This window comes from Pieris rapae, chromosome 7 (assembly GCF_905147795.1).
Source record: "Pieris rapae chromosome 7, ilPieRapa1.1, whole genome shotgun sequence".
Lineage (NCBI taxonomy): Eukaryota > Metazoa > Arthropoda > Insecta > Lepidoptera > Pieridae > Pieris > Pieris rapae.
Window position 1 is genome coordinate 1,563,119 of NC_059515.1, and position 17,103 is coordinate 1,580,221.

At 33.7% G+C, this 17,103-nt stretch overlaps 1 protein-coding gene across 1 annotated transcript; it reads left to right on the forward strand.

Moving 5' to 3' along the window:
- Positions 1 to 9,958: 9,958 nt before the first annotated feature.
- LOC110994642 (cytochrome P450 18a1) lies at positions 9,959 to 16,206 on the forward strand. Its single transcript, XM_022261429.2, has 7 exons — positions 9,959 to 10,227; positions 10,698 to 10,925; positions 11,687 to 11,802; positions 12,369 to 12,593; positions 13,146 to 13,362; positions 13,838 to 14,102; positions 14,614 to 16,206. Exons 1-7 carry the CDS (start codon positions 10,053 to 10,055, stop codon positions 14,966 to 14,968), a joined length of 1,581 nt encoding a protein of 526 aa, XP_022117121.2. The 5' UTR covers positions 9,959 to 10,052; the 3' UTR covers positions 14,969 to 16,206.
- Positions 16,207 to 17,103: the final 897 nt, after the last annotated feature.

Sequence of the window (17,103 nt, forward strand, 5' to 3'; positions counted from 1 at the left end):
CACGAATGTACACGAATTAGTAAAAAAAAGTTTTTTTTTCAAGTTTTGGCGGTTTTCTTATCTTCTCGAAGTTCAACAAGAATTTACAGCTACAATTTGTAATTGCAGGTAATATGAACAACTGAATCAGACAAATACAGAAGCTACCAGAAGTTAACACTTTAAGGCCTTACAGTAACAATAATATCAATATTACATCCACAAAAGTAACTATTATATAGTGATAAATTCCAATATTTATTTTGTAGTAAGACCATAATCATATGGTTAGTATAATCAATTTAATTTGAGAGGATGTTTTACGTTCACAAACAATTTTCACACTAGTAATGGACGCTGGGAGCTACTCTACGTAGTGTAATAAGTAGTAGGTACAATACCAGCTGTTTTTTCCCAATGGTTGACATATAGCAGTGGGTGACTTGCTCTTTGATACAACTACGCCGTCTCCATTAAATTTATGACTTTGGTTGTGTGTCTATGAAAAATAGTTTAAAGTAATTATTTTTTATATAAAATTTGCTGATTTGAAAAGCACTTAATTATCAGAAATTTAGACAGTGACTGGATAAAGAACGCAAGCTATTTATAGCCTATTATATATATTATTTAACACTTTTTAATCCACTAAGTGCGTACTTAAAACCAAACCAGGTAGAGGCTGGCAAATCAGGATTTTTCAGGAAGCAGACGAGTAGAAGGCTCACCTGGTGTTAAGTGATACCGCTGCCCGTGGACACTCGCATTGCCAGAAGGTTCACAAGCGCGCTGCCGGCCTTTTAAGAATTGGTACGCTCTTTTCGTTAACCCTAAGTCGAATTGGTTCGGAAATATTTCACTGGGCAGCTGATAGCATTAGCTAGCACGCGGCTATGCCAAGGTCGTTCCACGAGGAGGTACAATCTATCGCAAAAGTGCATTAACATCAAAAACATGGACAGGTTTTGCCCATTTATCGTTTTATGCGTGGGCGTTGCACTTTATGGCATAGGTTACATAAGGAAGGTGATCGGCCGGCCTCGCGCCGGTCGCCTCGTGCATTCACCGCCTATTAGAATATGCATATTCAAATTCTCATTTAACGACACGCCTTTTTTGGCACGTCTGCAAAGTAGATAAAAAGGCATTCGTTGGGATTTGAAAAACGAAAACATTATTTGTGTATTATTCTTACAAATATCTAAATGTCAGCCAATTGGATTAATGTTTAGTAAGAATATTAGCTTATATTAAACAGTTTCGATTTCAAATGGAAACATTTAAGTTAAGATAAATAACAATGTACACTCTATACGGGTCACGGAACAATTATTTTCAATTATGTTTTATCACTGGACTGAGATTTATACGTATACATAGTAGAAAAATTCTACATGCATAAATGGTCTATGAATTGATTTATTACCATGGTATATTTAAAATATATAACAGCGAAGTATACCTCTTCCACAAAGGACCTAACCAGCTAAGTAGATTACAAGGAAAATAAACCCATAGACATATCAAGGGATTCATAAAAAGGCCATAAATGACGAGATGCTAACAGCCTAATACGCCGGGAATCAAACTCGACCTGGCTTATGTAGCTATCACAATATAACATAGCTTATCGCCACAAATGGTTATTGAATATAATGTAGGTTAATGTAGGAAAATTTGCATTATATTACGCAGTTCTAATATGCACTTATCAAGGCGTGATAATATATCTTAAGTAACAAAACTCTCGAAGATAATAAGACGATATTTATGCAGATAAAGTGCATTCAAATCGTTGCGGTGTTGTTGAACCCAGCTCTATGATCTAATAGTTTAGTTACTGACGTAATTTCGCGTGCACAGTGCCATTCACCCATATTTAAGTGTATAATTTAAAATAAGTACATCAACAACAATAGCAAGTGTAATAAATATTTTCCTGTAGGTAAATCTCAAGGTCGAATGTATATTGTGAATTATTCGAGTATTTAATAAAAAGAAAATTCTTCTCCAAATGAAATAAATGATATGACTTTGACCATTTTTGTATTTTTTTCGTGTAACAGGAGGCACGCTTGATGTTAAGTGATAACGCCGCCCATGGAGACTCACATTGCCAGGAAGTTCGCAAGTGCGTTGACAGCCTTTCAAGAATTACTACGCTGTTTTCTTTAAGGACCGTAAGTCGAATTGGTTCGGAAATACTTCAGTGGGCACCTGGTTTCCTTTCTTATATATATATAATGTATAAGGAAACCCGTTCTTTCATTTCCATTCTGCGTTGACTCCCGATGATGAAACTCACCTGAAAGTAATAATTAGTCCGAAAAGCTATATGAATATGAGTATAAAAATCTCGAAGAAAAAGACTTAAACGATTCATGAACATCAAAGTGAAACAGAAATACAGAATACAACTTAAGTTTATATCAAATTTTCCTGATTGAAATTTTCAGAGGCTTCACGTTATGAAATATCCTCTAAAGCTGACCTGGCTTAGTGGGACCTTATAGTCTATGGTCTTGTGTTTTGTTTCTAAATCGAATACCACAGCCATGCCGAGCCAAGCAGAGAAGAGGCCGCTATCGCTGCCTCTAAGAGCTCAGTCCTAACTTAAATTCCAATAGCGATATCCCCAGCGATCCTGAAAACACTATCGGTAAGGGCGCTGATAGTGAAGAAATATTTATTACTGTGTTTTATATGACAGCCTATCATATGGCCAAAGATACACCAAAGTCCATTTAAAACCATAGCAAGGAGCGTATGTAGGTATTCCTGTAAGCACCTACATACAATCTCATGTCACAAATTAATATAACTATAGTAGGTCCATGAAAAAATGATTATTAAATATTATTAACAGCGTAGGTAATAAAATATTACAACATTATTTTGTCGATATTTTATAAAGACCATATTATACCTTTCTAAATTTGCTTAATTACCCAATCAACATTAGTAAAGCCACTTAAAAGGTGAGACAACATTAATATGGAAATATAAGCACATATTCATAAGTACTCGGATTTTTTTTTCAAATAACCCAGTCTTAAAACAATATTATGAAGCCGTACTAAAACTGTCCTGTTATCAATAAAAAGATAGATTTAAATCGCTAGTTGATACGACTAATCTAAAAGATTCGGGGCCGGAAATTGTTAAAGATTTCGTGGAAACAATTTTCAAATTGAATGACGCGAAAATAATGCAGGAGACTGATAAGTATTAGTAAAATCTATAAAATAACTAATAATTGTGACCGCACCAGCACTGCTATTTCATTATTATTAAGATGTCACAGGTTTATTAGCTGGCGATACTATCTGCCTGTTGAAAGCTGTCTGTAAGTCAATCACAGTATAATATTTGGATTGACTGTTTGTTAATGTCCAGGTACATCTTCAGATATCTCTTACAATTCGTAGGCAATTGTGTCCCTAAGGGGACCAATACTAGATACATTTCCGATCGGGGGGCATCAAATCGAATTCAAAATTCGTTTATTCAGTTTAGATGCGTCTTAGGGCATGCTTATGAATGTCAAAAACGTTTACAAAACTAAGCCATATATACGTATATTCTAGTAGGCTACAAGAACAAAACTTTCAACATCCATAACTCGGGCTCGAATTCGTGGTAATTACGATTTTAATAAATCCAGAAGAACATCTAAAATTGGAATTTCTTTGAAAATTTCGTCTCACATAAAAAGTTATAACACTGTGCATTGCAGTTCATTGAACCAACGTATTCACTGTACCATTAGGTCATGAGTATTTTGACAACGCAGCGCGGAAATTATCTAATCGGCACGCGGCCGCGAGGACGCGAGTTCGATGACCGCAGACCGTTGACTGGTCCCTCACCAACACAACGAAAGTGAAATTGGTAATGGGCAGCCGATAACGTCCTCTTGGCTTAAATTTGTTAAGTGGGTGTGGTTGCTAAGTTAAGCATGCTGAAATGAGAGCAATAGGGCTGTCACTTTTTTATCAGAAGCTCCAGAGGTTCATTGAAGTAACCCCAAGTTGTGCTTATGCATATGTTTCAAGTGGTTTTACGTAATGTACTTAAGTTTCAGTATGTTTTTTATTTGCGATTATAAAATACGGATATTTATAATCTGTGTTTAAACATATTTTCCATTTTGTAAACTTTATATTTCTATAGAAATTAGAAGTCCTAAGAACTTACAAAAACCATGGGTTGATGAAAGATTTATTTATTTATTAATAAATAATGTTACAGCTACACAAATAAATATTATAAAACAATAACTACATGTTAAATACAATATAATATATTGTATAGTGTCAGAATATTTTGACAAATAAAAAAATATATGTAAAATGAGGAAAAAGGACATCTTTATAAATTGACCGAGCTAGTTAGGTTTCTTTCTAGGTATTCTATTTGTTCTACAAAATATGAACTAATAACAACAATAGTTATTTATTTTTAGTCTTACTATGGTTTAGTATAAGAGAAAAAGTACATATTATGGCACATAGTCCGTATAATGACGCCTAAGTGTGCTTGATCAACACCTTTTGATGAAATTAAGGAATGAAATTAATTTATTAAAGCATTTTGAAAAATATTTTGACAGCCCTAGCAACAAATCTAATGTTTACGGCTCGAAAGCAGGGTTGTTACGTAAGAACAGTAGGGTCTATTACTTACCATTATCTTAGTATTATGCAATGATTTAAGATAATTTCCTGAAATCGCAATTAACATTACAATTACTAAGTCATATTTATCGCGAGTCAAGTTAGGTGGTGGCTGTTGGAGGTATGTTCAATGTATATTAAATTAAAATCATAAGTAAACCATTTCAGTATCGGACATCAAGGCAGAATACAAAATGCCGTCCGTATCACCTGGACGTCCGTCGCTCCACAACTAAGCGTTTTTTAAGGTAGTTTTTGTCGCGCATCATTATGTGGAACCAGTTGACCACTGAAGTACCTATTCTTACTCTTATTATATCATTTTTTTATAGAACAGGGGGCAAATGGGCCGGAGGCTCACCTGATGTTAAGTGAAACCGCCGCCCATGGACACTTTCGATGCCAGAAGGCTCGCGAGTGCGTTGCCTCGCCTCGAAATAGGGTACAATTAAAACGATTTTGTGATTAGGAGGGTAACTGACAGCCTTATCGCTTTCAAGCGATCTCTTACGGCTACCACTTTAAGACAAATAAAGTTAGATAACGTGAGCGGAAATAGTGCAATACTACATAAGACATACTACAGTAATTATGTTACCTTAAAATATACTAACTAAAATATATTATTAAAAGGAGTCCCTTTAGGCAAGGTTCCGAAGATACTGGCATCGTTTCCCCTTTGAATAGCTAGACTAACTCTTTGTGCGAGGTAGCTGCCAGCTCTTCGTTCTCCTGTGATGTCGACTAACCTTTTTGATAATTCCCTAAAAAGCCTTATCGCGCTAGGACCCCACGGACCGAGGGTCTCGACACCGAATGGGAAAAAATCATATTCGGAGCCTAGTATTTGTATGCTTTTTCTTTTTCAGCCGCATCACAAGCCAAACGCTAATTTATTGCGTAAAAGGTTTTATATCAATACTTAAAATAGTACCAGAAAATTGTTTTGTCTTAGTTGACTTTTTATCTCCAATTCCAAAGTAAGGTAGGTATATCATTTCAAAATCACAATTTTTAAAGACTGCTGAAACGTCGTTTACTAAAAGGTCGACCGACCACCCTCTGTATTTTTCATTTAATTTTGATTAAATTATTTTATAACCAAATAAATGTTTATTAATGCCTGTCCTACCACAATATATTTTAAAAATAATTCACGAAGCGAACACCGGTGTCATTCAACCGACTCGAAACGGGTCAATGACCGCTCAATATACATACAGCATGCATATTATTGGTATCAAATAGTTCGTAACCCAAATATCGTGATTAGATTTGTTTAGGAAACTCTTAAATTAAAATGACCGATTTTTCTCCATTGTTACTTCATTGTTTTACAAGCCTGTACTACATCGTCATAGCAATATAAATTTATGAACAAATCTTACCAAAAATAACAAAAATAATTCATCTGACCTTTTCATTTTTAAGTTTTCATCACTTCACTTAAGTTTTAATAAGTACAAAAGTAAATAACAATGGCGATTGAAACAATTTTAACATCACCAAATTTTATCTAAAGATTAAAAATGACTTACATTTCTAATCAGTTATTAACACTATTGTAGTATTTAAACAACGAAATATAATCAAAATGATAACATCTATGGCCTAAGGCAACGATTTTTTAAAGTACAGTTGTTTTGAGTCCGATTTTTTTTTGTAAAAAGGTCAGTCTTTATTTTACGGGAATGCTACATTTTCCTTTTCCTATAATCTACTATTTAAATAACAACCATTGGCCTATATTTTTCTTACTAGAATTTTCTATTGGCAGTGGGTGAACAGCCTTTCTGACAAACGCCGTCGACTAGTTTACCGTACTAGGAATCCCACATAGACAGAAAATTCTTTTCACGTGGTTTGAACCCAGGACATTAGGGATGAGAAACACTTAGGCCACTATGTCAACACTGCTCATTACATGTTCCTCTAAAAGGTGCTGTGTTCAGTTGATATCGTGCTACGGATGAAACTTTCCAATTACTATATTGATAAATAACATTTAAATTGTTGAGTTAGGATATTAAATGTGATTAATGTCATAAATAGTATAAAATTCCTATTTTGTATATGAATTTTATACTAGTCTAACCATAGCTTGTATCAGCTATAATATAGTTTATTTTAGATTTGACTTCTGGCTTTTGCTACACACGTTAAGGTAACCTAGTTATATATTTTTTCAAATTCTGTCAAGATAACTCGTAAGCATTTGTTATGCATCTTCTACCGCATTGTCCGAGAATATCCAAAGGAGTTGTTCGCATACCCCCTGAGTTCCATCATCGGAGGTCAAGGCAGAAGAAATTTCCATATGGTCTGTTGTTCACGGGGTGAGAGCGGGTTACCCTGTCCCTTTTCCAAATTTAGTACCGTTGCCCTCAGAGCTGGTATTATGCAGTACAGGGAACTTTTCGAAATTTGTTAATATTTTTTATTTATCAATTTTTAATTATTATTACTATTTAAGTTTGTTAAACTGTATATTCGAGTGACGAAGAGTATGTAATTATATCAAACAACATTTTTTTATGAGTTATTTACGAAATGTTACATTGTATGAGGTAATTTAAGTATTAGGAATCTTTACATGACTAAGTGAAAACGTGATATGTATAATAATAAAACGATACCAGGTAATTAATCGTTTATATCAAAGTTGCAAACACAGGTGTTAGTGCGACGACCCCTTTAAAATACTATTTACAACTATTGTAGAATTCATACGAGGTTCTCTGATACAATCACGTGTTCGAAAGATCATAACAATAATTATTATTTAAGCAAATCACAACTTCCAGCCAGTTTCCACTCATAAATTATAGACCAAGTGCAAAGAGCTAGAAATATTTATTTAATATATATTTTATAAATGAAATGGTATTGTCAATTATTTTTAAAACCGATCAACTTACACACAATAAACGACCTTTTTAGCCCGTTGTTTCCAAGTAACGGCTGCATTTGTAAGCCTTTGAATGGGCAGATATAGTTTTGCGTCTTATTCAGGCAAGTAGATGTTCGTAGGTCTACTGTGTCAATCTCAAATATTGTCGTCTTTTTGAAGGTGCTTGGCTTGACTCGGGTGCTGCAGTTAATTGATATATTGCATGAATAGATAGATATAATTTATATTATATAAAAATATATATTACTATTTTACATTGCATTGGAATGAACCACAGCTTTTGCAAATTGAACACAATAACCGATCAACGATATACGACAGCGCGTTTCGTTTGACTGTGATTAGTCAATAGCATCATGTCCAATCACAGACACGCGACACGATTCGTTATTCTCTTCGACCAATGACAATAAAGCGAAACTGCATACCTTTTTTAAATTATTAATCTTACGTAACATGTATTATTGTTCAGCTCCTACCCTACACGTCCTTGCGAAGTCAATAACCCCGGAATACATAACAATCTTGACGATAATGCAAGATAATATAATCACGAATGCTTATGTAAGCCCCTGATACCTAATCGATAATGATGTGACCTTCACGGTCATTGCCCTATAAAATAGAGTTAGCACACTGACATCATTAGGTACATAAGTGCAATGAACCGATAACATGTGTTGTATAAGGAAATCTCTACGAAAGAATATATACAGGCAGTACATATATTATATTTAAAAGTTTCGCTTCAAATATAAATTTAAAAAAAATTGTATCTAATATTGTTATTCGAATTTTCATTCGAGGTCCTTTTTTATTCACTAACACCATGTTATATTACGAACAAAGTCTGAATGTTATTTTAAATTAAATAAATTGAGGGTAGTTTTAGTATGTATACGCCACTGGGCGTTTGAACATCTGCGATATTTGATTGTGTAACGGCTTTCTTTGAAGATGTCGTATAATCACCAATTCGGTTATAATGAAACTATGTTTAAGATGAATTATAAGCCTGTACATTATCATAACTAAATTTTGGAACGGAAAAATATATGTATTTTTGCAACGAATTAAGTAAAAACTCGATTGAATTTCATAAATCGTATTACTAAAAGAAAGTATTGTTTTGAATTGTATTACTCTGAGTAACATATGATATATTTATGAAATATTAACGCATATATTGTCTATATTTTTATTCATCAATAATTGTTTATTAACAGATATGGTTCATGCTAGCATATACAATAATAAAACTGTAATCTAAATATTAAGAAACTGTAGGGTTTTATAAAGACGTTTAAAACCGCAAGGTGTCATATGGAACATGGTGTTACGATTGCAAACATTGTGTAAAAAAAATGGCGATTAAAAAGAGTGGCGCAGAGTTTCTTGCCAGTTCTTCTCTTCCGTTCTACGCCCTTGTTTGAGAACTGGCAGTAAATGTAAAATTAGAATCATTTAATGTATATTTCTTTTTTTTTGACGTTCATAAATGTACACTATGTTACCTATATGAATAAATGATTTTTGATTTGATTGACTATTATAAATTTAAAATGAAAGTTTTGCAGTCCCTCAACGTACTTTCTAGAATGCAGTACGTAAGATTTGTTAAATACGATATTTTATTTAGTTTGAAAGTTGCCGCTTAGACGTAAAACACTCGCGGTTTTAATATAATAACGAATATTTTCCCAGAAATTTCATTCCTCTTAACGATGTAATTAAATTTATATTTTCAAACATAATCTTCATAATAAATTATTCACTAGCTCTCAATATTTTAAAATGTGAGTTTTTTGTGCTTGACATAAAGCAATTCGTGGGTATAAAAATATAATAAATTATTTACATATTTAATTGTAATAATTTTATTAATTTTGATTTAATTTATTTGAAAAATTCATAATTTTAAGAAATATGTTAGAATTGTCTGAGACAAAAGTATTTATGCTGCAGACTTACCTAATTGAACAAAATCTATCAAAAACCGCTTAGGCTTAAGAAAAAGTATTTTATGAAGGAAAAGCTAATAATAAAAAAATCTTGTGAAGGAATATTTTATTAATTTTAAGTATTACTTAACATAATGAAAGTGACCTCCTGTAGTATAATTATAGTATATTGTTATATACGTCAGTAATATTATGAAAAATACTACGCTATTGGTTCAAGGAAGTTTATCGGCGATCAACATATTATGCAGATAATTTACTCGCCGTCTATATAAATTCAATGGTTTGCCATATGGTAGCACATTTCTGTCATCTTCGCCTATAAATCAAATAGAACCTACTAGAAACATTAATTGAGCACATACAAAATTTGAGGGTAGTTTTAAATTTGCTTTTATAGTTTTTACAAGAGGAGGGTAGTTTGAAAAATATACAACTCAGTCGCTAAGTTTTGAGTCACATTCTACCGGGAGCGAGGCGGGCTGGCGCGCAAAAATACGATCCTTTTTAAACAAATTTGGAAATATGTATTTTTTATTCAACGTTATTCCTTGTGTGTTAGATGAATATATTTTGCAATATATTTACGCATACGATTGGAATAATTTCTTTCGATTGACTGCGGTGGCCGTGTTTGCAACTATTATTGCGCGCTGGACGATCGCTTTCTTGAAGCAAATTCGGTTGTGCCTTCCACCAGGTAAGCCTTCTCTTCTCTCTGTCTTTAATCACATACATTTGACTTCCTCATTTGACATCATGCTCGAGATAAATATATTTTCACTTGTCTGAAAATTATGTAATTACTAGAAAAATCTCGCCCTTCGAATATTCAATTCACGTAGGTATTGTTAGCATTAGAACACGTTCAGTGCATTAGCTAGGCGATTCTTAAGAACAAGGAAAACTTAGATAATATGCATTCAGTGATCAGCGCTGCTATGTTCGAGATGTTTCTAGTTTCATTTTATTTAGTATCACGTTCGCATAAGTATTAGATTCGGCCTTTTTCCAAGGAATTTATCTATTAGCCATTGACATGAACGTGATGAAGTGGCAGTTTTCCAAAGGCCGTTTTTCTCTTAACTGCTGTTTCCCCGCATTCACGGTTACACGTTAATCTTGCGGGGAAAAACCGCAATACTTTTTAATTGGTTGTAATCTTTGCAGGACCTTATGGACTTCCGTTCATCGGATGTTTGCCATGGCTGTACCAAGGCTCCCCCCATTCTTGGTACCTCAAATGGGCTAAACGATACGGGAATATATTTTCCTTGAGACTGGGTAACAGCCTTGTGGTATGCATATCATCAGCTCAAATCCTTAGAGACGTGTTCAACAAAAGTGATTCGATCGGTCGACCAAAAACCCCGTTGAACAATCTGCTTGGTGGTTATGGTAAGTTTTTTATGTATGTGTATGTACACAGGTCTTTAATACAAATAATCATCTATTTGTGAATCTAAACCATTCTCGAATCCACATATAAAAACATCAAAACCAGTTCAGTCACTTAGTTTAACAGGAGTTATGAGTATTTCAGTTGAGTTAATTACAAACACACAGAAGGGTTATATATAAGAAAAAAACGTTTTCTATTGAGCCAAAGGTTTATTATATTAAAGTTTACCGAGAGATTCGATGGAGCAGTCTTTTGTGCATCCTATTGTGCAATTTATATGCACTATACAATTTGTTTTATCTAAATAAAATATTCTTATTGTGCAACAATAAACAGAATAAATGTGTTATGTAGAAGTTTTTGCCAAGTACCGTCAACATCTCAAAAGGAAGAGACTAGCTGGCCACGACAAAGGGATTACTAGTGTGGACGCTAGTGCACTTTATTTTAAATAAATATCATTTGATTGTGTATAATAAACGATTTTCTTCCTTTTATACAAATATTACTTCTCTGGAACTGGCTGAAATATCATCGCTACGCGACGTAGCCCGTAGCATACTAGATAATGATATGACTCTGTTTCTAGTATAATATTTGTATGTAGACATTAACCGCCACTTCAACCCTTATTATTAAAAGATACTTTACATTTTTTTTCTTATGTTCTTCCTTAATTAAGTTGCCTGGAGAAATAAAATCACAACCGATATACATTGATGTATGTTGTGTAAAAAAATTGCTCTCTCGTTTTCAGGGATTATACTAAGCGAAGGTATCCTGTGGAAGAAGCAGCGCCAATTCGTTCTTGACAAGTTCCGTGCCCTCGGTGTTAGGTTGTGGAGCAGACAGAAGTTTGAAAATTGCATTATTGTAAGTTTAATTTCGTAATTGATTATAATGACTGAAGAGTTCGTTTGCAGGCGGTTATCTCAGTAAATTCAGGTTCAAAATTTTTTGTATTGAAATTAGTCAATAGCATACTTTTTGTTGATTAAGGCTTTCATCTCTACGTATATATCATACAATTTTTGCTATAATGTTACTGTGTGTATAATATTTCAAATGTCTATGTTATCTTTCCCAGTTTAAGCTGTGGAATGTGAAATTGTGTCGATAAAGTTTAAGTAAAATCGAAACTTGAATAAGAAGGATTAAGTAAAATAGAAGAATGTAAACTATGCTTACATTAATAATTGTTAAAATCTTCAAAACTATCTAATGTGTTTTGCGTTTCAAATAAATAAATATATTTTTTCCTGTTCTATGTAGAATTAATTTAAATTTAAAATAAATAATTCAATATTTTTTTAGATAGAGAAGTGCAAATTATATCTTCCAGTTTAGAAATAACAGTTTATAGTAGATAATTTTATAAATATATATTATACGTATCCAAACAAGGCACTGTACACAAGTACTAAATTTTTTTTTTTTAGGATGAAGTGCAAGAAATGGTAACAGAAATAGCCGTTAAGGAGGAACAGCCCCAAGACCCCGTCCTGGTCCTGGGCAGACACATCCATAACGTCATATGTCAACTGATGATGAGCTTCCGCTTCGTTGACGGAGATCCGCAATTTCAGGCTTTCAATGCGTTGGTTACGCGAGGCATGCAGCTGTTCGGTTCCGTCCATATAGGCGAACACCTGCCCATTTATATGGTAAGCACCCTTTATAAAATCTTAACCCTTATCTTTAAATTCAGCAGTTTGAGCAGTGTTGGCCTAGTGGCTTTAGCGTTCGATTCCGGCTGTGCACCAATGGAGTTTCTTTCTATGTGTGCATTTAATATTTGCTTGAATGGTGAAGGAAAACATCGTGAGAAAACCGACTTGTCTTAGACCCAAAAAGTCGACGCAACTAGAGCACTAGAGTGCCTGACACACAGCCTCTAGGCTGATCACCTACTTGCCTATTAGATTTAAAAATGATCATGAAACAGATTCAGAAATCTTATATATTTTTATACTTTTTATCTTTAAATTCAAAGCCCTTGTTAAAAGTAAATTAATTAATAAAGATTTTTATAAATGTGACGAATACTTAAATGATCCTAATCTTTGGGATTGGTTTGCTCCAATTTGTATTAAAAACTTGGCGATTGAAAAGTGTGGCGAAAGTGTCTTGTCAGTTCTTCTTGCTCGTGTACTTGATTACCTAAATGAATAAAGATATTTTGTTGTTTACGATTTTCTTAAACATTTCCCTTTCAGAGACTGCCGGGTAAGAAAGCAGTTCTGAAGGAGATCAAGGCGAACCTGGACAAGATAAGTAGCTTCCATGAGGAGCATCTGATAAGCCGGATTGAAATGCGGAAGAACTCGTCAATGGACTACACGCCTGAGGACCTGTTGGACTACTACCTCCAGGAGATGTACAAGGGCGTTGAGGGTGGTGAGCTGCAGACGGTTTTGGAAGATAAAGAGAAAGGTATGATACTTTTCTCATCTCATATTGGTTTGGATTGATGTGTATTATTTTTATCTGTATTTTTTTAATGCATGCTTATCGTAAAAAAGAATTAGACACTAATAGATACTGAAATAGAACTAGAAGTTACAGCATTTCTTAACTCTGTCATGTTTTTCATTTCTTTCTACTTAATCTCTGAAGAATAAAATAAATCATTGGCACTACAACCTATTTAGGTCTGGGCCTCAGATTTCTGAATCTGTTTAGTAGGTGTAGTAGTAGTAGGTGATCAGCCTCCTGTGCCTGACACATTCCGTCCACTGTTTACGTCTAAGACAAGGCGCTGTCCTAACGATTTTTTCCTTCACCGTTCGAGCGAATGATAACTATCATTATTCCAAAAAACTTAAGTAAATAAATGAAAAAAATATGAAGGTATATATATCGATCACCAAGTTGAAATTCTGTATCTGAACTGTGTTCTACGTTACAGTAAAGCAAGCGGTGCAGGTGATGAACGACCTTTTCTCTGCCGGCATGGAAACATCGAGGACTGCTATCGTGTGGCTGTTGCTGATGATGATTCGGGAGCGGGAGGTGGCTGCTAAGGTTCGAGAGGAGATGTCGGGAGCGGTTGAACCTGGGCAACTTGTGACCCTGGAACATCGTCTGCAAATGCCCTACATGGAAGCTGTCATCTTTGAAACCCTGCGCATAACCTGCATCGTACCTTTGGGCACTGCGCACGTCAACACCTCGTAAGTACTTACATCTACCTAAAATATGTCATTTGTTATAGCGCCTTCACAAAATAAGATTTAAAAGCCTGTCTCAACCCTCTTGCTGTGAGTTTTTATTGGAGGCGGAATCACATAACACGAGTTAATTTCGTTTGATTTTTCTACTAACGTAAAATACGGCGAAATATAAACAGTAAAAATAATCTTATCTTTAAAATGCTGATCAATATACCTAAATACTTAAATTACGTTTATTGTCATCTGTCAATCAACTAAAAAATCATCTAAAGAAATCTAGGAAGTAGGCAACGAGTAATCTCACTTTTTACCGTAGGAAAACTTAAGAATTATTGAACTGGTAACTCAATAACTACAAAAGTAATGATACAGCTAGCTCATGGCACGGATGGCTTGTCTGAATCATTTAAACGATTCAATGAACAGAATTACAGCCTTCGTCTTCCACGTTCAGTAATGGCATACTTATTATATTACTCTGTACTTCTGTTACAATGATCTGAATTATTAGGGACTGGAAGGTCGAGGGATACACAGTTCCAGCTGGTACAACACTCGTGCCGTTGATCAACAAAATCAATATGGACCCCGAATTCTTCCCTGAACCGGAAAAGTTCATGCCGGAGCGTTTCTTGGAGGACAACAGGCTGAACCTACCTGATCACTTCATACCTTTCGGGGTCGGTCGTCGTATCTGCTTGGGAGAGCAATTGGCAAGAATGGAGCTGTTCATCTTCTTTTCGAACCTGATGAACAACTTCGACTGGGTTATACCGGAGGGAGACGAGGTACCAGGCTTGGAGGGAACCTATGGTACCATTCACATGCCTCTCCCATTTAAGGTCATTTTCAAGAAGTGGCCTTGAATTGACGGGAGCGAAATTACTTTTACAGTAATTTCAATTTTACGAATTAAGTAATACATAGCTAATTTACTGACGGCATCAATAGTACTCTAAAATTGATATTAATAGTCAAATGCAGTTAAAATTCAAATTCCTATTCAATTTATTACATTTCATCAAACCTTCATCAATTTCAACAACATTCCAACTCAATGAATTAGCTAAGTGATATTTAATTTCGTATATTTTTTTTCATTTTATGCATGCTAGTTTTAATCCATTTTATCATTTTGACATTTTCTTATTCTTAGATTTAATTAGACTAGACTGACATGAGTAAATGATTTTTAACGATATGTGTTTCATTTTATTGCTAAGTGCATTTTATTTTGTATTAGACTTAAGACATTCGTGTGAATGTGGCCAATGGATGCCTTATTTGATTTTAGGATATGATTTATATGTAGCCAATTTTAGCATTGTTTCGAAAATTAACATCTAAATGTAAGTAAATGTGACTAATCCAATGAATGTACGATGTGAGAATTTAAAGAATTACAACCATTTTTAAGACTGATTAATGTACGCCATATATGTATAAGACTAACATCGATTAGTTTGAATGAAATTGATTTTAACAGGCTTATCACCGCAGCTATGTTGAGAAAACATGTCGGCAGAGTTACTTAATTAATTCTCATTTTAAAAATTAATTTCATTCTATAGAATAAGTTTTCGGACAATTGCGAATGGCTGAACGCATTTAAATCATTAGATTTAATTTTTTTATATTTTGTGTGACATTTCATTTTATTTTTAGAATAATTACCCTAATTGCATTGCATCGGAAAAAGCACTCTTTGTACCTCTGAAATTGAATTAAGGGATTATTTTTAAAATGTCTTGACAAACTTTGACAACCCATACTTTGATTGCATGGTGAGGGCGGAGAACGATGGTGTGATGGGGCTCCCTGTGCAAGGTTCACTAACTCACTAACGTGTACCTTCCACGCGGAGGCACACCCCACTTCCCTCGTACTTCGCTCTCATCAGTGTTCTGAAATTCAATTTCCATAATTTTATACAGCAATTTATACATTTAGATATGCTTCATTAATTTGAAGTTAATTTTATTTACTATTTTTCAACTGTTTGCATTTATTATAATTTTAAAATCAATACATTCGATTGTAATGGCATTCAATCGATCTTTATCAATTTTTTCGAGCAATTGCAATTAATTATATTTTATAGGAACGTTGGTGTTTCATTTCTTTTTCAGTAACCTATTAAAAACAACTTACTTAAACAAACTGATACTGCTGATTTTGAAAGTTCGTGAGATTTATTAAATAACAGCTTAGAAACTTACCTAACTTTCAATTTGACGTTTGACGTCACCAAAATCTTGCTAATGGATTCATAATGTTACTGTTTGGTGACATTTTAAAGTGGCCATATTTAGGTGTATAAACGCTGATAAGTTTATGTGATTTAATGATTTGCCAATGACGTAATGTTACACCTGCTATAGCGTTTAGTTCACAAATGTCTATTCTCGATTTTAAAGATGGTACCGAGTTCGTTACCATGGTTACAAGTTTCTTAGAAGAAAAGCCATTGTTATAAATAAATTATATTAGTGGTCTTAATAAATAATACAAATTTTCTTCATAACAAAAGGCTTGTGATGAAATTCATCTATCGCCAGTCTCGTGACATGTAAAAAGATTTTTTTAAAGTATTTTTAACGTTGCAACTTCTAAGATATTAAGTATGCGTGAATGTGTGAGTGTGTGAATGTATTTGAGAGTGTAGCTAAGCTACAAATATCTCAGTTTTGAAGATATACTTTTTCGTTCGCGAAAAACTATTAGAGTAAATTTTTACGACACCCTGTCAGCTATAGTTAACATTTTTTTTTACATTTAAATAATCAACATATTTAACCAGATAATGCGTTATAATAAACCTTTCAATGTATTAAATACTTTTTTCTATTGTTAGTGTCGTTTTTTTACAAACGTTGAATTTTTTTTAAAGATTTTGTTGCTACGCCAAAGTATAACTTTTAACGCGTAAATAAATAGATATACGTGTTTAAATCTGATTTGCGTTAGTATCTCTATAGATTTTTTTTAAATTTTTGCTTAA